This window comes from Pelecanus crispus, chromosome 7 (genome assembly GCF_030463565.1).
Source record: "Pelecanus crispus isolate bPelCri1 chromosome 7, bPelCri1.pri, whole genome shotgun sequence".
Classification (NCBI taxonomy): Eukaryota; Metazoa; Chordata; class Aves; order Pelecaniformes; family Pelecanidae; genus Pelecanus; species Pelecanus crispus.
In genome coordinates this window covers 14,058,198-14,082,060 of record NC_134649.1, presented here as the reverse complement: position 1 = coordinate 14,082,060, position 23,863 = coordinate 14,058,198, and the positions used below count along the sequence as shown (strand labels likewise).

At 43.5% G+C, this 23,863-nt stretch overlaps 1 protein-coding gene across 1 annotated transcript in view; it reads right to left on the bottom strand.

The window, feature by feature from the left end:
* Positions 1–1,411: 1,411 nt before the first annotated feature.
* Positions 1,412–23,863, bottom strand: part of TNFAIP8L3 (TNF alpha induced protein 8 like 3) — a 51,517-nt gene continuing 29,065 nt past the window's right edge. Inside the window, 1 exon segment of the mRNA XM_075713692.1 lies at positions 1,412–1,974. Within this exon segment, the coding sequence (XP_075569807.1) occupies positions 1,412–1,974 (563 nt within the window).

Here is a 23,863-nt window from a genome sequence, read left to right as displayed (position 1 = left end):
ACATAGAGGTGAGTCTGGAGGGTAAGATGCAGAGGGCAAGGAGAGGAGAGATTTCTGAACATACTTCCTTTACTTAGGGTCAGCCAGCTCCTTCTACCCAGCTGCAAGATTCTGCAAGTGGCAAGCTGGTCTCTCTGCTCTGCTCCCATTCTCCCTTGATCCTAACAAAACTGTACAGAAACCAGTACTTCTTTGCAAAATGTTTTCAGTTTGAAGACACTATATATATTTTTTTTTTTAAAGAAAAAAAAAATCACTGAAAACATTCTGAACAAATAAGTCAGTCATGAAGCTCAACAGAGTCACTAAGACTGTTCTCTTAAGACTACTATGGATATACTACACTTAGATGGCACTGCAAGCATAGCAGATGGCATTCCTTTTTTATCACACCTCTGTTTTACTGTAGGCACAAATTAACATCATGGACATGTTAAACTGAGAGTTTTATCTAGGCTGAATATTTTGACGATAGGGAATGTAAATGTCGCTTCATAGCTCCATTGGTGTCTTAGTTGTGCTCCTCTTCACAAGTGCAATTTCAGAATCTTCACGAAGAATATTTTGTTCTGGCAGGCAAAACAGTAAGAGCACAAAGAGCGGTACAGCCTTCAGCCTAAACTCACCTGATGTTACCAAATACACAAACCCTGAGAGTGGGGAAATGGATGCACTACTTTATCTAGTTTTCTGGTTACCCTTGAGCTTGAACCACTGAGCTGCTTTTCAAAATTAAAATGAAACCTTCTCTCTCATTAGCAGGTATAAAACAAAACTCTCTAATGAAAACAGTGCTTCATAGAGCAGCTCTTCAAATTTTCTCCCACTTCTACACAGTTTTTATTGTTTGTTATTCCTATTAGACTTAAATACTATGTAAAATCAGAGATGCCTTCTCATACTGATTCCTGATCCTTTTGAAAGAAGTGAGCTTAATCCATTACAGCCCTACTTTCTGTCTAGGCTTTTTTCAATTAGCGTGGGAGTAATAAAAACATAGATACCAAGGGCAGCCTGTGGGTAAATTCCATGTGTTGCTCATTTGCCTTCACCTGTCTGTTTTTACATAGCCATGCGTTTGAGTTTACTTTCTTTTCACACGTTCAGCCTTGAACACAAAGCTGGTAAGATCATGGTGTATAGCAATCTGTTTCTGAACAATATATATCAGCAGCCTTGTTCACTCCGGTCCTTGGAAAAGACTGAATTATCTGAATAAAACATTAAAATTGATAGCTTTTTGATTTAAGTTTGCCACTTCATCATGAGCCTGGTGAGCACTTTCTGGCCCCTGCTGGAGACTGTAGTAAGAGACCGGTAGGAAGGAAGCTCGCTTGCTCACCATGGCTCATGAAGGGTGGCCAGTTCCAGAGAGAAGTTTTTGGTTGGTTTCTTGGTTTTGAGCGTAGTTTCAAAGGACCTTCTCATCAAGTAGTTTGTTGATGCCATCGCAGATCTTTTTGAGGTACGGCCGACAATCCCCATCAAGACTGTACAGGGCAGTTAGAAATTCCACATCCGCAAAATGATTGAAGACATGGTTGATGCGCCCGTGGGATCTTGGTGTCAGGTGTCGATCTACTAGTTCATGCACAAGGTCTTTACATTCATTCAGAAGTTCTGCAAGAACATTTCTGTCAAAAGTGTATTCTACCTCGTAGAAACTGACAATTGTCATGGCAGTTTGGTTCAGCTTCTTCCTGAACTTGTCTACGATTTCCAGCTCTTCTTGGTTGAACTGATTATTTCGATAGAGGATCCCGATTTTTATTGCCACTTTAATCAGGTCTTTCATAATTTTATGGGCTTCCTTTTTGTTTCTTGTGTGTTCCTTTGTTACTTTGTACAACTCATCGAAGATTTCACTGCTTGTGTCATCAATGAGCATGTTAGCCATTGTTTTGGTTGCCATTTTACTCAGGATCTTTTTCTGGGCTTGCAGTGCGAGGTTCTTGGAACTGAAACAATCAGGACCTGTTTTGGGATAGCAGAGAAGAGGGAAAATGTTAATTTTATTTGGTGAATAATTTTCACAGTCAGTTAAGGAAAGTAGTACCTATGTGCTTAACTGAGACATTACATGTATCACTGATCATAACATATAGTTGTGATTGCAATAACAGGAACAACTCCAGCACTGTATTTCCATGTATCCTTGGGGTCTCAGACATCCATGTTTCAGGTCTTGCTGTTGGTGAGGTTTTTTGCTTACAAATTAAGAACAGAATATTCTGGTAGGGGATATCTATGCTGGTTCTCTGCTAGTCTTTTAATTTTGAAGTTCAATATTAAAGCTTTCTTGGCAGAGAGATGTGTTGAGATGTTGTGGTTGAAATAATACATAAGCTATCAGAAACGAGCAAAATGAGATATGGACAAATAAATACACGAACCTGAAAATTATACTTTTGGTCATTGGGAGGCACTGTTGTTCCATGGTTAGACTAAGCAGCCTCTCAGGTAAGGGCTAATAAAGCAGATTCATAAGTGTGGATTTGTTTTGCTTTGATCTCTAGTAATGGTGCCTTTCCTGTTTGTTACCAATTTGCAAAATTATAGAATGGGATTTTTGTAAAACATTGGTGCTTTAGTACATCCAGTTCCTGCCAGATGAAGATACCCGAGCTATTTGCTCTACATTTATCAAATATCTTGGGATTTTTTATCTTTTACCCATCTGTGCAAGTTTCACTCAGCATAGCACCTGAGCATGTGGCTACTCCTGCTGGACTGTATTCAATGAGCATCCATAATTATTGGTAGAGATTAATTTGACCTTCCTCTGGTTTTCATATCGATGTTGGTTTTTAACTGACCCTGTGTGGACAAAGTAAAGGAAATGGAAAGATTTCATATGAAATAATCATCCAGTTTAATACTAGGGTAGTGAAGTCTCTGTCGGATCAAAGGGCATTTTATCATTGTAGCAGAATGGTGATGAGTATGTGTATATTCAGGCTTACAGCCGGTGAGTGCCAAGCGCCAGCAGAGTGGCCTCTGTGGTACAAGACACCTTCCTTGCCTTCCCCTGACATCTCTTCTTGGCATTTGCTCATGCAAAGGAGCCGCCTGTATTTCCCTGCCAGCTGGGGACCTTGCTCTGCTCACTGGGAGGCTTGGCTGGTACAAGGGGGATGGAGGTAGCCGTGTCCTTCACCAGCTGCAAGGAAATCAAACCACTGAGATTAAAACCAACAAAAATTAAATCTTCCACTGCTGCTGATTTTTTGGAGCCTGAGTGGGTCTTAGGCTGGTTGGTTGAGCTCTGGAGGCCCTTTCCAGCCTTCAGCGCATGAATGCTCAGCTGAGACAACCACGCTGTCACCCCCCTGCGCAGCTGTCATCTGTCCGTGTTTGTCGTACGCTCTGATCCACGGCCTCGCTCGCGCTGCTCTGGGTTCACCGCAGCCTCTCCTTCCTCCTTGCACTCCCTACATTCTCGCATGAGGCAAAAGCAGTGCTGGGCGCCAGTGCTCACTTGGAATAAATAACACTGAATTTTAACAGTCTTGTGTTTAAATCCTATTTTTCAAGTTAGCTAGAATATTAAAGTTGTCATCTTTCTTTGTGTGCTGCAGCTGTACTACTGAGCCATATGAAAGAGTAACATTTAATTTCAGCTGAACCACCACCTGGAAAAAATAATTCAATGTGCTTAAAAGAATTGCCTGTCATTTGGAGAGAAAATTGTGGGGCTGAGTTGCTGACTGGAGGAAATAGAAAAATTGTGATTTAATCTAGAAATGATAAAACCAGGATGAAAGCATTATTTCACTTAGCAGCACGTGGGTATATAAATAGTATTCGTGGCGAATAATTATTCACCATTTGACACAGTAAAATGGAAGATTAATATTAATGTCTGTTTCTGTAGTAAGTGTTTGCTATTAATCAAGTTGACACAGTTGTTCAGTATCTGTTTTCATCAATAACTGAAAATAATTGCAGTAGATTTTTAGAATATTAATTTTACTAACGTTCATGACGCTTTAGCCTCTGTGCCATTTTCACCAGAGGAGAGCCTACTTGGCTCCCGCCATGCTCAGCTCCGCTGCAGGGAGAGCTTTGTAGAGCCATTGCAATTCTATAGGTCAAAGCAAAGCCTGCAGTCGTGCATGCAGAAGGGTGGCCAGCGCAGTACCGCGGCCCCCATCGCATGCCCTGCCTCTTTGTTATGCCAGCGCATCTGTGGGAGAGCCGGGACCAGTGCAACCACCAGCATGTTCTCAAACACACATGACCTCCCATCTATGTGATTTCTGAGAGACAAAATTCAATGCTAAATTAGCACACAAAAGTTCCTAATAAACTTATCAGAAGAGAGGTTTGTCTGGCACAGAAAAAGTGGTTCCGGGGTATGTTCCTCTATTCAAAGTCCTGGCTCTCCAAAAAATAACAGAGTGTGATCTTCAAAGATGGGTTTCTTTCCCCCGTGACCCCCCTGGGTTTGGTACCTCAAATGATGATAACACAGCTCCTAGTGAAAGGTTCAAGCTATGAAATGGGCAGCGCAGCCAGAGAGCGTCAGGCTGAGTTTAACTAATGTTAAGGCGGGAGTGTTTTTCCATGGAGAGGCCCAAGTGTGGGATCTGCTATTTAACAGCATGAGACCAAGCTCCTTCTCATCTTTCTAAAAATAAAATAAATAAATCTGTTATTACATTGGAGCTGCTAAACTTTTCTCTAGGAGCTGTATTCGTCTTTCCTCTATCATTTCCTTTACCAGGCCCTAATGCTACGTCTTCCCCTTCATCTCGTATCTCTTGCTCCGTTTTGCTGAAAGCAGGACCCCAATTTCACGCCTCAAATCCCTGCTGTGGCCCCCTTCACCACTTCGAGCTGCTGTCTCTCCAGCCTGTCTCACCGTGGCATCTCTAGCACCAAAGCTGTGCCAGCCACGAGTGCTCAGAGCCCTCAAACCAGGCAGATCCAGATACTTTGTGCACATTCCTTTTCCATGATATGCACTGCTCTGTGTATTGTAAAATCTGTAATAGCTGGTAATTAGTTTCACCACCGTGACTGCCACGTGGTCTCTCCCAGTCAACTGCGAAGCAGACAAGGTGCCGGTGGGGAAGGCAGGGCTTGGCGGGGACGCAGGAGAAGCTTGCGCATCGGTAGCATACTGCGGCGCTCTTTGTTAAATACGGAAGCTGCAGCCTGCTGCCGCAATCCCTCCATGTCGGGAAACCACTGAGGAGCTCAGGGAGGAGGACAACTGGTGCATCCCAGCTGCACTAGCAAGCCGCCGACCTGGCCGCGGGATCGGTGCTCTGCAGAGCCTCAGCCCGTGGTCTCCTCCCGCCCGAGCGCCTGCTGGTGGGCTCAGACAACGTGGGTGCGATGAGGGCGAGGTAGGCAACAGCCATCGGCTTGTGTGCGCAGCCTAGACGATGGCGTGGGGCAGCTTGTGAAGGGCTATGCTCGGCTTGCTTAAATTCAGGGCGTGCACGGTTTTCAGCAGTGTACCCTGGAAGGCGCATGAGAGAGTGGATTGATTGTTTGGAATCCTGCCTCCAAAATCACGCAGTGCTCAGACACCAAGGTGACGCCTTGCCTTTCAAAGATCACAAGTGGTTAGCCACATGATTAAATTCAGGCTTTCATGGGGACTGCAGCTTTACTGTGGCGGTCTTTTCTTACTGCAGCACATTACTCATTACACAAAATACAACATCTTTGCCTCCTACATACAGCAATTCTATTTTCTGCTTTCTTTCATACGGCAAAACAAATCAGCACAACATTACAGATGCCATTAGCTTTCAAGAATGTTACACCAAAGCTGAGAAAGACAGACCAACCTCCGAGCATACTGCTTTGCTGGGTAATGATTAGCTTCCATAATAGAAAGTCTGACATCTGAGTTTTTACTAAAGTAAGGACCAGTTCTGCCTTCAGATCTGCTCTCTCCCTCTCTCTCTGTCTGTCATCTAGAGAGTTGTATATGATAAAAGCTATTCAAAAAGCCCCATGCGATGGGATTAATCCCATAGCAATCTTCCATCCTTCAAAAAGTGCAACACTTCGGACCTGTATTTCCACAGCTGTGATACCCGCTGTGGAATGGCGCATGCCCAGCTGCAGGCGGGACGAAGGGGAGAGGCTCCCTGCCCTGGGCAGTCCTGCGGTCAGGGAGCTACACCACTCCCCGCCAGTGACAGCCCAGCTTCTGGCACGCAGTGCTGAACATGACAAAGATGTCTCACATCCACTAAACTTAATAACAGGATTGCTTAATAACAGAGTTGCTTAATAACAGAAGTGTGGAAAAAGTTTGGCAACTCTAGAGAGTGGATGGAAGTGTTTTATATTTTAAGAGTTTTTGAGACTAACATGCAAGAGCATCTGTAATATTCTCAAAATATTTTAATTCCAGATGGCTGTACCAAGTACAAAATGATTAGAACGAAATGCTCAGCAATAGTATTTTCATGTAAATATCCATTCAGCCTCTCTGTACAAAACACACGGCAGAACCAGTGAACCAGAACATGCTCCCACTATGCCCAGGAGAGAGCATGGTCGACGTTTTCTGAAAGCAATTACGCGGACGTGGAAACAAACCCCCCGAGCACAAGAATCCATTTCCCTCCCAGTTGGCCACTTCTCAGTCAAAGCCTTAATAAAGTTTTGCAGCCAGGATATTTTCTCCTGTGGCAAATGGCTGAAAGGCATGTTGAAGTGAGCGCTGGAGGGAGTGCTGCTTCACAGGTAAAAATGGACAGAGCAGGAGTTAACCTGCAGAGTCTCTGTGGAGTTTGTCCAGTGCATTTTTAATTATATTAACAGGCTGGCTTGGAGAGAAGGGATACAAAGCAATTTCTTTGGTTTTGCTGCACCTGTGGTATTATGCCTGACACTGGGACTTGTTACTGTAGTGCCTGCTGCAGCTTGTACTAATTGATTACCTCAACCATTGACTTCACCTGGTCTAAAGTGAATTGCTCTTGGAGCTGTGTGCCTTCTCTCCCACTTGGCTGTGAGTGTAACCCCAGCTCCCAGCAGCTGGTGGTGGGCTGTGTTTGAAGCTGCTGCCAAGCAGTGCATGTGTGGGGGGCACCGAGTTGGCTTGAGAGCACCCTGAAGAGGTGAGTTGAGCTGTTTTAAGTTAAAGGACTGAGCTAAAAACATGAAGAGGCTGCAGGAGCCCACTGCAGTCCTGCAGCCTGACAGGAATGGGAGGTGATGGGAATCAGAAAATGTCCCTGCATCTGTGCTCCAGCTGTACTGTAAGTAAGCGAAGGGCTGAATCTGAACTGAACAAGAGGGAAATACATAAGAAGGTAAAGATGATGAAGAGGCTGAAATATTTTTAACACTCCTGAATCCTCAATTTTCAGATACAGTGCAGCCTCTGCAGCAAAAGACAGGCTTTAAGGAGTCAGCAGTGCTGCTGGAAATACGGGCATCCCTCCAGCCGCTAGCAGTTGCTCAGGCTTGTGGGAGATGGACTAAGCCAAGGCACAGGCACACTCTCAGAGTCTGCTACAGCATGAGATAGCTGGGTTGTGAAAATTGTTGTAGGAATGTGCTGTTTCAATGACTTGTGTGACCCAGTTTGAATGCATCTGTGTATTTTAACCTAGTGACATACCTGCCCCTGAGCCTGGAGAGTCTGGGAATGCCAATGAGAAGGAATAAGGCAGCCGTATCATAAAGCTCTTGCAGAGAGTTAAATGAGCAGTGGATATCTGAATGGTTAATCCAGTGTTGCTGCTCCTGTTGATAATTTACTGGGCTGGCAGCTTGTTTCATTATCACCTGCAGTTACCTGTAATGTCTCTCTTTCTTGACATAAATAGTTAAGAAAGCATAAATAACCTTTGAGGAAAATAAGAGCATGGAGTTTTATTAAGCTGTTATGTAAAGCTATAAGGACAAGAAAAAACTAGTGCAGATTTGGAAAGGAGAATGTAGAAAAAACAGCAAAAAAATCTAGCTGCTTAATTTGCAGCATTCAGGCAAAATGAGGTAATGAGCTGCAAAGTTGTGTGTTATATTTGTCCTTTAAGTAGCACTTACATGCTATAAGATTGCTTAGAAAAGTGAACTGCAGAACTCGGGATTTCAAAATAGCTCTAAAAGCAAACAGGAAAAAAAGTGCAGTAAAAGCACTTCTCCCGTAGTATTTTAGTTCTGAGCAGCCAGGGAGCTAGCTCTAAGTGTGTGTATTACTCTTGGACAGCTACAGGATCACTGCAGAAGAAACATTCAGTGTTTCCAGTAACTTTAAGCCAAGAAACCAATAGACCAGATGGAATGTATCAGCTTTCAGGGAGGGCCAATTTAAACATGTGTAAGCACCAGGGGCCCGGCGATCAAACTTTTAACACTTCTAAATTGTTACTATGAACATAAAAGCGTTGCTCATTTCCATAGTGGAACAGGAGATTACAGACTGATAATTATATGATCCTGAGAGAACGTACCGGTGTCCAAACATCTGAAGGCAAAACTTGGACATACTGGAAATGGCAGCAACAGCCCTGTGCAGAGGGAACATGACTGAATGGAAAAAAGAAAAAGACCATGTTTCCTTTCAGCGCTTTATACGAGCAGCAATCATGCAGCAAAAAAGCACTGTCTGGGAATCTAGCGACTAGAGATTCCTAATGATAATCTTACTTCAGCAGCTGGCTTGTATTTGGCATTTACTTTACTAATAATATATTGTTGCTATATACTGGAGTGTGCCTTTCAATACCTGGCAGAGGTGGTGGTAGGCTGGGGAGCCCCTTCTGTAAAAGGGAAGAGGTGCAATGCAGAACAAGCAGTTAAACTGTTGTCCTCATCTCGGTGATGCCTCCAGAGATGATATCCAGGGGGAGAGGAGCTCAGCTGCGGTTTCCATCAGCTCTGCTGGAGTTGCCAAGAAAGGGGCTGGCGAAGCTGTTCTCCTGCCACCCCCGGTAGCTGCCTGGGAATTGAACTACACCACTGTACTCTCCCAGCTACTAAAAGCAGTAGCTGGCAAGCAGTGTCTGGACAACAGTACTGTCCTGTGGCTGAAAGTGGCCCACAGTGTGGAAACCTTCACAAGAGCTCCCTCGATTATATGGGACAGCTGACACGGTGCTGTGATTTCGTATGGCTGCTGCTTGACGTTACAAATGAGACATTATACTCGATCACATCCTGAAAACTCGTATCCAGCTTGTGAGAGAGGAAACCACTCCCTGACAAAAAGGCTAAGTGAGGACCACCTCCATGGCACTGTGTCTCTGCCACAAACCAAACGGAGGTACCAGAGAGCAACTGCTTAGCCAACGACCCAGCCCTCGGGTCTAGCCCGCCAAGTATGAGCTTGGCACACCCACGCAGCAAAGTCACCTCTCTGAAACTGGCTACCAAAGCTCTTAATTTTTTTAATCTGATAACATGTATCAGAACCAAAACCTAAACCAGGCTGAAGCACAGGGAATGGTATCTTTGAAGAGTGACTTTCAAGTGTTCTGTTTAAACTTTGGACCTCCCATTTTGTAGCATGCGGGGAAGCTCTGCCAAGGCAGCAAACACATCTGGCCAACTTTGGCAATTGGTGGCGAGCCTAAACAATGCAGAGCCTGCTTACACAGCACCCTGAGGTACACGCACGGAGTACAAACAAGGCTTTGCTCTTATCTGCAAGTGCTCAGGTGCTACAGAAGTGAGTAAGTCTGTCTGCCAGGAGTGATAGTAAAATGCTGTGGTGTTTGGGTTTTTTAAGCTTTGCTATACCACTAAAAGAGGTTTTGATAAACTGACCACTGTATTTTATAAACAGGCTTAAAGTCTTTCAATGTCAGCTCATTATGTTGATAGCAAGTGCAAAATACATTGAAAAGACTGAACATCCCTACCCCAGAAAATGCTGTTTTAACTCTGGCTGGCACTGCAAGACAAAACACTTTCACACGGACAGCAAAGGCTTGACAAGGGAGGTATTTGCAATAGATTGAGCCATCATAGACCAAGACTTTGCCTGGGCTATCTTTAGGGAATGGGAATCCAGGAGGATTGGTTACTACCTGTTGCAATGACCTATCGCTCCTGTTCCTGTATTTTGAGACAGATATTTGTGATTATATTAGTGTGTTTTTTCTATAAATGCTAGCTTTGCTCAAAAAAAGTCTTTTAGAGTGGAGAAGCATGCTGACATATCTAAAACACTACAGCAGGATCTTAGGTAAGCATGAAGAGCTCAAAAAACTCAGCAAATAGCGCTTTGGTGGCAATAGGGGGCATTGGTTAGGATTTTTTAGCCTTCAAACTGTCAGTGATCCCCCTCACCATATGTGCTATATAGCAAATCCTGGGCAGTAAGTGTTGAAGAGTTTAACTTCAGTCTCTGAAACATTTTGTGTTTAATCTCCTTTGTTTCCTCCACAATTACCACATTTCTTACACCTTCTTTTTAAAGACACTGTATTTAAAAATAAGGTATCATGGTAACTATGTAGCAAAAATGTCTAATTAGATGAATAATTGTTATCTCTATAGGAAAATTATGCTTGTTTTAATGTGTGGCCATGTAATTTTCACAACAGGACAGTAATGAGTTCTTTGATATGTGCTAAGGAACTGTTTATTGCTTAGATGGGACAGTCTCTGGCGGAGCATCAGGCATATAATGAATGATAAACCAATCATCTTGTTAAGGAAAAAAGCCTCATAGGCTTCTTTAAAAGGACTCAACCATCACATTCTTCCACGCAAAAGTAACAATTATCTAGAAAAGAAAGGATTTTCTTGCCAAAGTATTATTTGCCACTGAGACTCTTACAAGCCATGAGAAACCTTTCAAGGTCTTGCAGCCACCCTGTTTTTATCTAGATGCAATTATTGTAGCAACTTCTCATTGTAGACGAACTGTAGAAGTTGCTCGCACTGTTACTGTATGATCAGTTGCCAAACTGGTAGATTCTGGTTTGAGCAAAAACTTGAAGAGAAAAAAAAAAATTGCAAGCACTGAATAATAGAAAATCCAGCCTGTGTTATCTAAGTATGGGGGATACAGCTATGTATGCTGGAAGCCAGCAGCTAGAATCGCCTCACTTAAAGCTGCTGAGGCTTTCTGTTTTCAGTACATACAATCTTTCTTGCTCCAGGAATGTAGTAACAACTTAGTCTCTCCCTTTGCCTCTTTAAAACAAACACCCCCCACCCCCCCCAAAACCACACACAGAGGAAACAGAGCCAGGACAGACAGTGTACAACTACATGGCAGGTGCTTCCCACCTACTGCATCTGTGCTTTAGTATTCACTTGCAGTGGCCCAGGAGCAAATCTCCTGGTCAACCTCTGGCTATGTTTTCCTGGTATAGATCAGGGATTTGGTGCCGGGGAGCAGCTATGCCCTTTTTCTGATGTTTGAGTGTTTGAACACTGTGACACTCGCAACAGATCCTGGGGGAGTTGAGTGCAATTTCATTGATGACTTGGATTCTTGATCAGGATGCATGAGTTTTCCTGTGTATTCTTTCATACCGTCCTCTGGTACGGTGAGGGAAAGAGAAGGGCTGTGGAGGTATTTGTGCTTTTCTGGGCTTGGAAATTACCACAGTCATCACTCCTGGTTAACAGGAGGTGTGGATTTCCCTGTGCTTCTGTAGCTCAAATGCTTTCTATTCCTTCCACAGAAGTCTCTTTAGCATGCAGGAGCCAATCATTCCCAGTAGGAACACAATAATATGCCATTAGTAAAGCAGAGCCTGGCAATATCAGCCCAAAATATTAAACAAGGCCTCCATGCAATATGCATGCTTTAAACAGATAAAGTGCAGCTAAGAAACAGGCTAGTGGGTACTGGTTCACCAATCTCCACCACCCCCACCCCCCTCCCCCCATTTCTCATCCCCTCAGGAAGAAAATTCTGAGTGTTTATTTTTGTGCCTTGGAGTTGCTTGTTGTTGCAGTATGCTGCTCTTTCTCCAGAGATAGAACGTCCTTGCCTTTTATATAGAGTAATTCTATTTTTGACTCTAATAAATTAAGAATGGCATGAAAAACAACCATGTCTATGCTCTAGGGATGCACAAAATTCCATGAGAAAGCAAGCAATTGGGACCCCAAGGATAGCTGGTCTGAAGATGCTGTGAAACTCCAAAACAGCATTTCTCTGTAGCTTAATGTAAGGCTGAAAGAAAATGGGGGGAACAATATTTCTGCTAAACCAGGTCAAGGTGAATAAACTTTCAAAAAACACACAATAGGCTGCAACTGCAGAAGGTGTCAAGCTGCTGCTGACCGAGTTGCAAGTTGACCAGCTGCGCTAGGCTGAGCTCTGCCACATCCAGGGGCAGAAGGTGGGGGGTGGCAGCTCTGGCACCGCAGCCCTGCAGAGCTACACCAGCGTTGCTGCTGAGCATACGGATCTCTGCACCATCCTCCAGCACGCTGCTCAGATACACCCAAAATAGCCCACCTTGTCCCGCAGAGGGGGAGTGAGTAGAAGCAAAATGGCAATTCACTCCTGTTGTGTGTGTTTGGTTTGTTTTTTAAAAACAAAAAACCCCACTGACAATACTACTTAGCCTTTGCTTGAAATGCTTTGAGGACACTGACGCAGTGCAAGTGCCGTAGGTAGGTAGGGGTAACGGAACACTGTGTGTGTTAATGAGAGGAGGCCAGGGAAGTGGGGGGGTGGAGGAGAAAGGCAGGCTGTTTAAGCTTGGAATTGATTTAAGTTAATGGCATCTGTGCATCTCGCAGACGAGGGAGATATTTTTTCATGAACACCATGTGCTATTGTTTTACTACCTTGGTATTTGCTTGCTTGACCGCTAGGGTTTGAATTAAGAAGGTGATAGACGGGAGTGAACTAAAACAATGGCAGAGATCAGGTACATCTGGAAAAACATACAGTGGGTCCCTAAATAAAACACCAGAGGGGCTATTAATTTTCCCAAATAACTCAAGCCATGCTTCCAAACTCCGTTTAAACTAGCGAAGAAAGTCAAACGAGGGGAAGATGAAGAGGACAGTAGGGCAAGAAGTGTCTGATAGCAGTTAACACCGCCAAGTCAGGAGCAGACACTCTAGACTGATCACAACATATTTAAAACTGTTAAGAAAAGGAAGTTTAATTAACCTTACACATAGGCTATTTATCATCTCATTTTTATTCTTTGCTTATATTATGCTTATTATTATATCATGATCTTTGGGGGAGTCAACTAATTAAAAGAAAAAAATATTTCAAAGATGCTGGTTAGTACTTACAATTCAGCTGCTAGTCACAGGGCTGTGGAAGATGAGGGCCTACAGGTTATAACATGTTTGGACCTGCTGTTTGGCAGTCAACAAATAGGGACAGCTATGGCTATAATACAGCTCGAACAGTAGGTGCATGATGTGACTATCACTAAAGAAAACAAAGGATGCCAAACCTGCTGCAACATGAGGGCTTGATAAGGGCATAAGGGAGTTTAAAGTGTGGCTTATCCTGTGACTGATTAATGTTCTTAAAAAAACAACCAAACCACCCCCCCAAACAACCACAAAAAAACCTCCCCGTAACAGACCGAAACTCTTCACAGAAGAGACTCTGCAGGTGTGTAAGTCAATTACTAAAGAAATATTCTTCTGAACCCCCACCTTGAGTCATACCTAGTTATACTATTTTGTATGTCACAGCATCCTTTACTTACAAGGTATGTGGGTGTTACCTGTGTCTGTGTATTTATAACGGTTTTAATTTCCTATATGAACGCAAAGGCCTAGATTTGTAAAGGCATCTAACGTATCACTAAGTGCAGTCTGAAATTTTAATTCCGAGTCTGAGAATATTCAGGAGGGAAAAAGGAACTACAAAAAATCTGGAAGAGTTACTGCAACTTGTGAAGTCTTTTGGGGTAAAGAAAATACTCCTAATTAATGCACCACTCACCATACTAGTGACCCTCCTTCTGCCTCCTGGCTGCAGAGCACCCCTTGCTCTCTTTGCCCGACGTCCTTCTGCCCTAGCGCGCGGTGCCTCGGCACGTAGCCACGCGCCGTGTTCTGCTCTGTGCCCCTCTGCAGGGTGGAGAGGGTGTCTGCTTTTCCGATTCAGGTTTTAAACTATTCCACTTCACTTACCGTAATAGGTTGCAGGATGCAGGTCCAGGCTCTGCCCGCACAAACGTGGCAGGGAGAATGTCATTGCCACTTGAAGCAGACAGTTTTGTTTCGCCCAGCTCCAAATAGCTGATGCTTTGTGCTGCAGCTTTACAACAGGGGTGCAATACCAGATGGGAATGTTGCTTGTGCGAGTCCATAAAAGACCTGAGGGCCTGCTCCCTTTCTGAGTAATTGCTGCTGATAGTATCACTGTCTGAATGGTGCCTGCTCTGGTTTCTTTTAACTCATTTGAAGTATTGCCCCCGCCCCCCCCCCCCCCCCCCCCCAAAGTTTAAAGATTGCTTTAGAGACTTTGAACAGACAATCCCACTGTGGCCTTGCTGAAACAAAACCTGTTTACTGTTTGATTATAACCATCAGAATTGATATTGTAGAATCCATCTTCAATGAGTTAGTTCAACGGTAAGTTATAAACGAACCAATGGCGTTACAAGTTTCAAAAAAATATGTTTTTAAATGTCATCTGCTTATCTTGGCTGACAAGCAAACGAGTAAATTCCTTTTCCTTGTAGTTTAGGGTTTTTTTCCCTTCTTCAACAGAGAACAGATTAAGCACGTGCTATACTGAGATAGCTGCCCACGCACAAGCACTGGTGCTCTGCATACCTTTACAAGAAAAATCTAAACTAAATGTGTCAATGCTTTTCATCCAGGGTGAAATCAAGTGTCTTGTTTTCAGTCTGAAAGTGCTAGAAAATTAGTTCTTAACAACAGCAAAGCTGAAACTGAAAAGGCAAAAGACATGAATACTTAAAAAGAGTCTGCTTATGCCTGTTTACTGTTGTTCCCAAAAGAGGACAACAAAACTAGAAGAGTCTCCATTTACTTATTATTTTAACCAATACCCTACTGTTTGCCTGGTTATTTTAAAAAAAAAAAAAAATACAGTTGCAGAATACTAGGCTGTGTGGAATCCTTTACTTTTTTTTTCTTTTTTTTTTCTTTTTCTTTTTTTTTTTTTCCTTCCCCCCTGACTCTAGAGAAGGATTAGCTGCTGGGGAGATGGCCAACCCAGATTCTAAATGCAAAACTCCTGACCAAAGGAAAAATTAACGCTGGGCAGTGCAGCTGGGATTCATCACACTCTCCATCTCTTACAAGTTTTTGTGTATCTGATTGGGGATTTGTTGGTAGGAAGAAAGCACATGTTGCCTCATGCCTCAGATATGATCTATAACCCTGTTTTCCTTTAAGATGAAGCCCGATTTTGACTTTAATATATCCTTTGGGTGATCTGCTCTGCACTGCTCATCTGCAGTGTTAGGTCAAGCATCTGATCAAGATGCACAAAACACTAAGAATGGAATACGTGATGGCTTCCATCCGTGTGGAAAAAAAGACACAGACTAATACGTATCTATCCACCCCACATGAACTAGACCACCTGCTGTATTCTCCATACTTGTTCTCTGTAATCCTGTCATAAAGAATGACCGCTGTTTATCCAGCATTTTAATAAAAAGGAATAATTTTTAAACCATGAAAACCTTAGTATAGCCAAATGAAAATATAAGCTGAGTCTTACAGTAAGAGCAAAAGATTATTTCCTGTGGAAGGATACAAATCTCAGCAAGGTGGGTTTGCAGGTCAATTCTGTTCCTCCTTTGTTCAAGATCTGCATGAATAATATCTGCCAAAAGTTACAGTGTCTTGCTGTCTTGCACTAATGAAAGAAATAAATCATAGAATCTTTTAGGTTGGAAATGACCTTTAAGATCATCCAGTCCAACCATTAACCTAACACTACCAAGTCCACACTAAACCAATTAAGGGCAGACTAGACTAAACCATGTCCCGAAGTGCCACATCTACCCGTTTTTTGAATGCTTCCAGGGATGGTGACTCCACCACCTCTCTGGGCAGCCTGTTCCAATGCTTGACTACCCTTTCCATGGAGAAATTTTTCCTAATATCCAATCTAAACCTCCCCTGGCGCAGCTTGAGCCCATTTCCTCTTGTCCTATTGCTAGCTACTTGGGAGAAGAGACCAACACCCACCTCACTACACCCTCCTTTCAGGGAGTTGTAGAGAGTGATAAGGTCTCCCCTCAGCCTCCTCTTCTCCAGACTAAACAACCCCAGTTCCCTCAGCTGCTCCTCATAAGATTTGTTCTCCAGACCCTTCACCAGCTTTGTTGCCCTTCTCTGGACACGCTCCAGCACCTCAATGTCTCTCTTGTATTGAGGGGCCCAAAACTGGACACAGTATTCCAGGTGCGGCCTCACCAGCGCCGAGTACAGGGGGACAATCACCTCCCTGCTCCTGCTGGCCACACTATTCCTGACACAAGCCAGGATGCTGTTGGCCTTCTTGGCCACCTGGGCACGCTGCTGGCTCATGTTCAGCCGGCTGTCAACCAGCACCCCCAGGTCCTTTTCAGCCAGGCAGCTTTCCAGCCACTCTTCCCCAAGCCTGTAGTGTTGCATGGGGTTGTTGTGACCCAAGTGCAGGACCTGGCACTTGGCCTTGTTAAACTTCATACAGTTGGCCTGGGCCCATCGGTCCAGCCTGTCCAGGTCCCTCTGCAGGGCCTTCCTACCCTCCAGCAGATCGACACTGCCGCCCAACTTGGTGTCATCTGCAAACTTGCTGAGGGTGCACTCAATCCCCTCATCTAGATCATTGATAAAGATATTAAACAAGGCTGGCCCCAAAACGGAGCCCTGGGGAACACCGCTCGTGACTGGCCGCCAACTGGACTTAACTCCATTCACCACTACTCTCTGGGCTCGGCCACCCAGCCAGTTTTTTACCCAGTGAAGAGTACGCCTGTCCAAGCCATGAGCTGCCATCTTCCCAAGGAGAATGCTATCCTGACATTATACTGGAAAAAAGGGAGGAGAAACCAGACTACACATGGTTGTTTCCTTGTTACGGGTTTAAACCAAAGTGCTAAGCATGGCGTCAGTCCTTTCACAGTGATCTAACTGACCCAAGTAGCATAAGTAGTATCTTACAGTCAAAGCTCCTGTAGAGGATAAATGCTAATGAAGATAATCTGGTTTCATACTTTTATCTTGTTCATTGTGTGTATATGTATTGCAAAACATATCATGCCAGGAGGAATATTCTGATAACAGGGATACTTTCTCTGTCATCAGGGAGTCTCTAATAACAGTTTAACAGCAGTAGCTGTAACCACCCATGATGTAGAAGTTCACTCTAAATGCAACTCTCTATTTCAGGAGAGCAGAAATGGCAAAGATGCTGGAAAAGTACTGAAATGATCAAGACAGTTCTTAAGAGGCCTGTTTCATTATTCTGAGGCATGTGAGTAACAGCAATGTGTTGTGTTTTTTTTTAAATATATGTGTATATATATGTATCCCCATTATATGATACTGCAGCTATATGGAGTCAGGATTGAATTTGCAGAGGAAAAACAAAAAAAATCACTGCCTTTGTTACCTAAAGAAAACCCTGCAAGGACAAGCCTCAATGATAAACACAGATAAGCAGAATGTGCCATCCCTCATGAGGTTTCAGTTCTGTGAAATCTCTGAGTACATATGTACTGAGTTTATTTGTGGTGATACCTACATATGTACTGAAAGCATCCAGCTGAATATCCAGGATAATGCAGAAATGTTACCTCTGAATACAGCAGCCACAACAGTCTCTAGAGAGACTCTACATGAACTGAATCAGGCCCAGCCTGATACTTAGAGAAAGAAATGTAGCACAGCCCACGTGCTGTTATCATCTCGCTGTTTCAGATGCCAGCAAAACTGCTGCCTTTATATCTGGTTAATGGTAACAGAATAATAGACAATTCCACAGCTCTGCTAAAAAATAAAAATTGTACCTTGGATCAAAAATTCATTCCACCAAAAAACCTGCTACTTCTGAAGGTAATTTGCTCAATTTTGCTGTTTCTTAACCTTGAGCATGAATTTCTAGAGTGTCTGTGGTACATGCTGAAGAAACAGAGCCACCGTCATGCTAGTTTTTCTTCTGGAGCTATTCTACGCTTAGGCAGCTTCTCAGGGCTGATCAAGAAAATTTCCAAAGGTGAGTTTAGACTCATCTGATCTCTCCTGGATTTCACATGGTATTCAAATAGTGAACAGCCTGTGGAGCTTCCTCAGATAGTCTAGGAGTTGCCTGAAGGGAAATACTGCTTAGTTTCCTCTTACTGCTTTTTAGGACTTGGTAAGTCCTTCTTTCCTAGAGACCTAATCTTGCATTTCTTAGTCCTGTTCTAAGGCTCTGCTGGGTTCAGTGCTCTTTCTGCCTGAAGAAGCGTGACAAAACCTACTTCTTGTTCAGCTCTCATCAGTCCCATAGGAACAAACTGGATTCCGCCCAATCTCATGTATCCAATTCAACTTTTTCTACAATGAAGAAAAACATTAATTCCTTTCTTGAAGAGGGACTTGAACAGTTCTGGTCTGTACTGCTGTGTACAGGCAACCCCTCAGAGCAGACTTTGTCAGGTAAGGATGGGCCAGACCACTTGGACCCCAATTCTGATAACTGGTCCAATTCCCTTTAGCAGAAGAGTCTAACAACCCCTGTCATATGCTTGTCTAGAGAAGTAAGACTACTATGCTCTTGCGTTTTGTAGGGTTCAGCTTTTCCTGAACAACATCTGTCCGTAGTTCCTGCTCTGTACTCCTGCAGTTGCCGTAGCATAACCCAGGGACATTCACATCTAATTACATAAACAATGAGCAGAAAGCAATCACTGCCACGGAGAGCCTTCGATCAAATGATACATTTGTATGCTTTTAAATGGAGACTGGAGCCTTAGAACAGAATGACTGTATATCTGTCATTCATTACTATATTTCACATACCAAGATAATCTCAAGAGTTTCCCATGGGTTTGCACCACAAAGCCTAGAAAACAGTAATCCAGTGTTTGTGCTCTGAATATACGTATTGCTATATTGCTCATAAGGAATAAACTGTTAGCAGGAGCATTTAAATAAACTCTATCATCAAGTTGAATGATACTCTGAAATAGATCATTTAACTTTTACTAGCAGTCGTTATTAATTTAATGAAACTTCCCAGGATGATTTAAGCCAAAAGGGAGAAAGTTTGCAGTCCTCCCCATAGAGATATAGCACATTACATACTCAACATAGAATCATAGAATCATTTAAGTTGGGAAAGACCTTTAAGATAATCAAGTCCAAACATTAACCTAATAGTACCAAGTCCTCCATTAAACCATAACCCAAAGTGCCGCATCTACATGTCTTTTAAATACCTCCAGGGATTGTGACTCAACCACTTCCCTGGGCAGCCTGTTCCAGTGCTTGACAACCCCTTCCATGAAGAAACTTTTCCTAGTATCGAATCTAAACCTCCCCGGTGCAACTTGAGGCCATTTCCTCTTGTCCTGTCACTTGTTACTTGGGAGAAGTGACTGACACCCACCTTGCTGCAACCTCCTTTCAGGTAGCTGTAGAGAGCAATAAGGTCTCCCCTCAGCCTCCTTTTCCCCAGGCTAAACAACCCCAGGTCATAGAATCATAGAATCATTTAGGTTGGAAAAGACCTTTAAGATCATCCAGTCCAACCATTAACCTAACATTACCAAGTCCTCCACTAAACCAATTAAGACTAGAGTAGCAATTTTGTGTTTCCTGGCTTGGAGGCTGGGTTATTTTTAATGAAAGTAAAAACTAGGAATCATTAAGGTTGGAAAGGCTCTCTAAGATCATCAGTCCAACCATCAACCCAACACCACCATGCCCACTAAACCATGTCCCAAAGTGCCACCTCTAGTGTTTTTTGAATGCTTCCAGGGATGGTGGCTCCACCACCTCTCTGGGCAGCCTGTTCCAATGCTTGACTACCCTTTCCATGAAGAAATTCTTCCTAATATCCAACCTAAACCTCCCCTGGCACAGCTTGAGCCCATTTCCTCTTGTCCTATTGCTAACTACTTGGGAGAAGAGACCGACACCCACCTCACTACACCCTCCTTTCAGGGAGTTGTAGAGAGTGATAAGGTCTCCCCTCAGCCTCCTCTTCTCCAGACTAAACAACCCCAGTTCCCTCAGCCGCTCCTCACAAGACCTGTGCTCCAGACCCTTCACCAGCTTTGTTGCCCTTCTCTGGACACACTCCAGCACCTCAATGTCTCTCTTGTATTGAGGGGCCCAAAACTGGACACAGTATTCCAGGTGCGGCCTCACCAGCACCGAGTACAGGGGGACAATCACCTCCCTGCTCCTGCTGGCCACACTATTGCTGACACAAGCCAGGATGCTGTTGGCCTTCTTGGCCACCTGGGCACACTGCTGGCTCATGTTCAGCTGGCTGTCAACCAACACCCCCAGGTCCTTTTCAGCCAGGCAGCTTTCCAGCCACTCTTCCCCAAGCCTGTAGTGTTGCATGGGGTTGTTGTGACCCAAGTGCAGGACCCGGCACTTAGCCTTGCTGAACCTCATACAGTTGGCCTCAGGCCATTGATCCAGCCTGTCCAGATCCCTCTGCAGGGCCTTCTACCCTCAAGCAGATCAATACCCCCAACACCCAACTTGGTGTCATCTGCAAACTTGCTGAGGGTGCACTCGATCCCCTCATCCAGATCATTGATAAAGACATTAAACAGAATCAGCCCCAATACCGAGTCCTGGGGAACACCACTGGTGACTGGCCTCCAACTGGATTTAACTCCATTCACCACAACTCTTTGGGCCCGGCCATCCAGCTGTTGTCTAGGTAGACAACATCCGCAGCCTTTCCCTCATCCACTAGGCAGGTCAGCTTGGCATAGAAGGAGATCAGGTTAGTGAAGCAGGACCTGGCTTTTATAAACCCATGCTGACTGGGCCTGATGCCCTGGTTGTCCTGTACGTGCCGTGTGATGGCATGCAGGATGATCTGCTCCATGACCTTCGCCGGCACTGAGGTCAGACTGACAGGCCTGTAGTTCCCCAAATCTTCTTTCCAGCCCTTCTTGTAGATGGGCATCACATTTGCTAACCTCCAGTCAACTTGGACCTCTGAAAGGTCTGGAATAGGAGCCCTTTTGTTTATTCTTATTTCATTTTAATTAAAGCTAATTTGAGCTGCTGGAGTTATGCTATTAAGCCCTATACTACAAGCTATTTGAAGCTTCCTTTGGAAAATAACTGAGCAGAAATTTAATTCAGCTGACCTCACTTTAGTGGAGCTGGTTTTGCTGCCAAACTCAAGAGCTGGCACGCTTTTTTTTTCCTCTGCTCCCTCCCCCCCCTCCTCCCCCCCCAGTCTATTCAAATAGTTTCTTTTACAGCAATCTGTTCTCTTCCTCTGGGCCTGATGGTTTTGCTGAGGACCCCTTGGCATAGTGCTAACTATTCAGGCCTGCCTTTGCCTTTGGGGTGAACTTGCTCACCTGCATTTCTTCTGCTTCTGGCAGCATTGGGCCCTCCCTAGCTACGGATCTCTCAAGATTTGTTGTAGGAGTGATGCTACCAGCATCTCCCCATCAGTCAGCTGTCTGTCTGTCCTTTCTTCAAGCCTAAAGCTTGAAGATGATTTACCACTTGCTTCTTTTCAATAGTCTCTCCCCAAATATTAAATACTCTTGTGCTTACAGAGAAAACACATGCAGAAGCTTTCCACCCTGCTTTACCCTTCTAGCATGCTTAACAACCATCCTTCCAATGCAAAATATGCTCATGATAAAGTTGCATTTTCTTACAGCAAATGGACACCCCAGTGAGCTTCTCAGACTAGCTTCCCACTATGTGAACTCTCATGAAGTGCAGCCCAGTGGTGCTAGCGTAATGTTGCATCAGTTGGCACTTATTTGACTTTAATATACACAGACATTGCTTGTGCAAAGCTTTTATCAAATAAATAAAACTCTTAATTCCAGAAACTTGTCTTTTATATAGTGAGAGACTGCATAGAAATCCAAGCAGTGCATTACAGTTTGCAGAAGTTCTGAGAAACAGAGACAGTGGGTAAAAAAATAAAGTCAGCTGTCATTGCCTACACTTTGGTCCCATGTTCATGCTCAGAGTTGGCTGATACTTTTTCTTCCTGGAACTCACAGAGAAGATACATCCTAAGACAGTAACTGAAGAGAGATTTGTGTCTAGTGACTTTTGGTTAACAGAGAATATTAAAAAGCTATAAACACAAGTCTATAAATGTGCTGATACGCCGCAAGTATTTATTCAGGGCAGTGCTGATTGTCTTAATCTAGATAGTTGTAATAATTATACTGCTTTGTAAACCGGTGTTGCGGTTTAGCCCCAGCCAGCAACTAGAGCACCACGCAGCTGCTCGCTCACTCCCCCTGCCCCAGTGGGATGGGGGAGAGAATCGGAGGAGTAAGAGTGAGAAAACTCCTGGGTTGAGATAAGAACAGTTTAATAAAGTAAAATGGTAATGATAATAATAACAATATACTAATAATAATAATATACAAAGCAAGTGATGCACAATGCCATTGCTCACTACCCACTGACTGATACCCAGACAGCTCCCGAGCAGCGATTGCTGCTCCCTGGCCACCACCCCCCCAGTTTATATACTGAGCATGACGCCCTATGGTATGGAATAGCCCTTTGGCCAGTTTGGATCAACTATTCTGGCTGTGCCCCCTCCCAGTTTCTTGTGCACCTGGCAGAGCATGGGAAGCTGAAAAGTCCTTGACCAGCATAAGCAGTACTTAGCAACAACTAAAACATCAGTGTGTTATGAACATTCTTCTCATCCTAAATCCAAAACACAGCACTATGCCAGCTACTAGGAAGAAAATTAACTCTATCCCAGACGAAACCAGGACAACTGGTCAAATGGAAGCTGATAAATCTCATTAACATTGTGGTGGGTATGGTCTGTAAAATTCTAGAGATGCTTGACAATTCTCCACCTGTCTGCTTTATTCCAGAATAAAAACCAGACCAACACCATAAAAGCAATGTGGCATATTTCAATATTTAAAAAACATACACCTGAATGTCTGAATTTGGATATGCCTGTAATGACTTCTTCTAGTGTCATTTACTTACTTACTTGTTTCATATTTACATATAAAAGATCTTTATTTTTAAAAAGCAAATATTATCTAATACCTATGTATTGACAGAAGAATCAATGAAACTATATGCACTTGGAGGCAGCTCTCTCCTTTGTTTTCTTTCTAAAGAGAACTTCATAAAAATTGAAATAAATGGCCAAGATGATGTGGTAAGAAAAAGTTAGATATCTGCTCAGATAAACTACAGAAAATTAAATGTTCAAAGAAAATATTTGCTCTTACTTTGTTTACCTTTGTAAAGCTAAAGAAAATGCTACCTTGTGGAGGAGCATTTGCTGTATGAGGATCTACCTCTGAAATACCTGTAGACCTAAGGTTGCATATGAACAAGGAGGTTTAGGACACAATTCTACCTCCTTTTGCATAGATCAGAATTGTTTTGCTATATTCAGTGTTTCATGAAAGAAAGTGTTTACTGATATCAGTGATAATGGCCTAACGTGGCCATGTAAAATTATGATGTATACAACGACAGGGAGATTATTTTTCCAAAGATGCTTCCCTACTTTCCGTGATGCACTCAGGTTTGTCTCCAACCATTTCTCCTCCAAGGCTAATTTAATATCCAGTACGTGCTCTTCCCTAATTCTTTTAGAGGGAACTTGCTATTTAAAGGGGACATATTCCAATCAAGCATATTTTTTTGAGATTTCTTGCATCATGTTTCTCAGACTGTATTGACTCAGAACAGGATATCTGGTGCTATCATTCTAATTTCCCACAGCTACCAGAGGATAACCACGCATAGTATGGTGGCTACT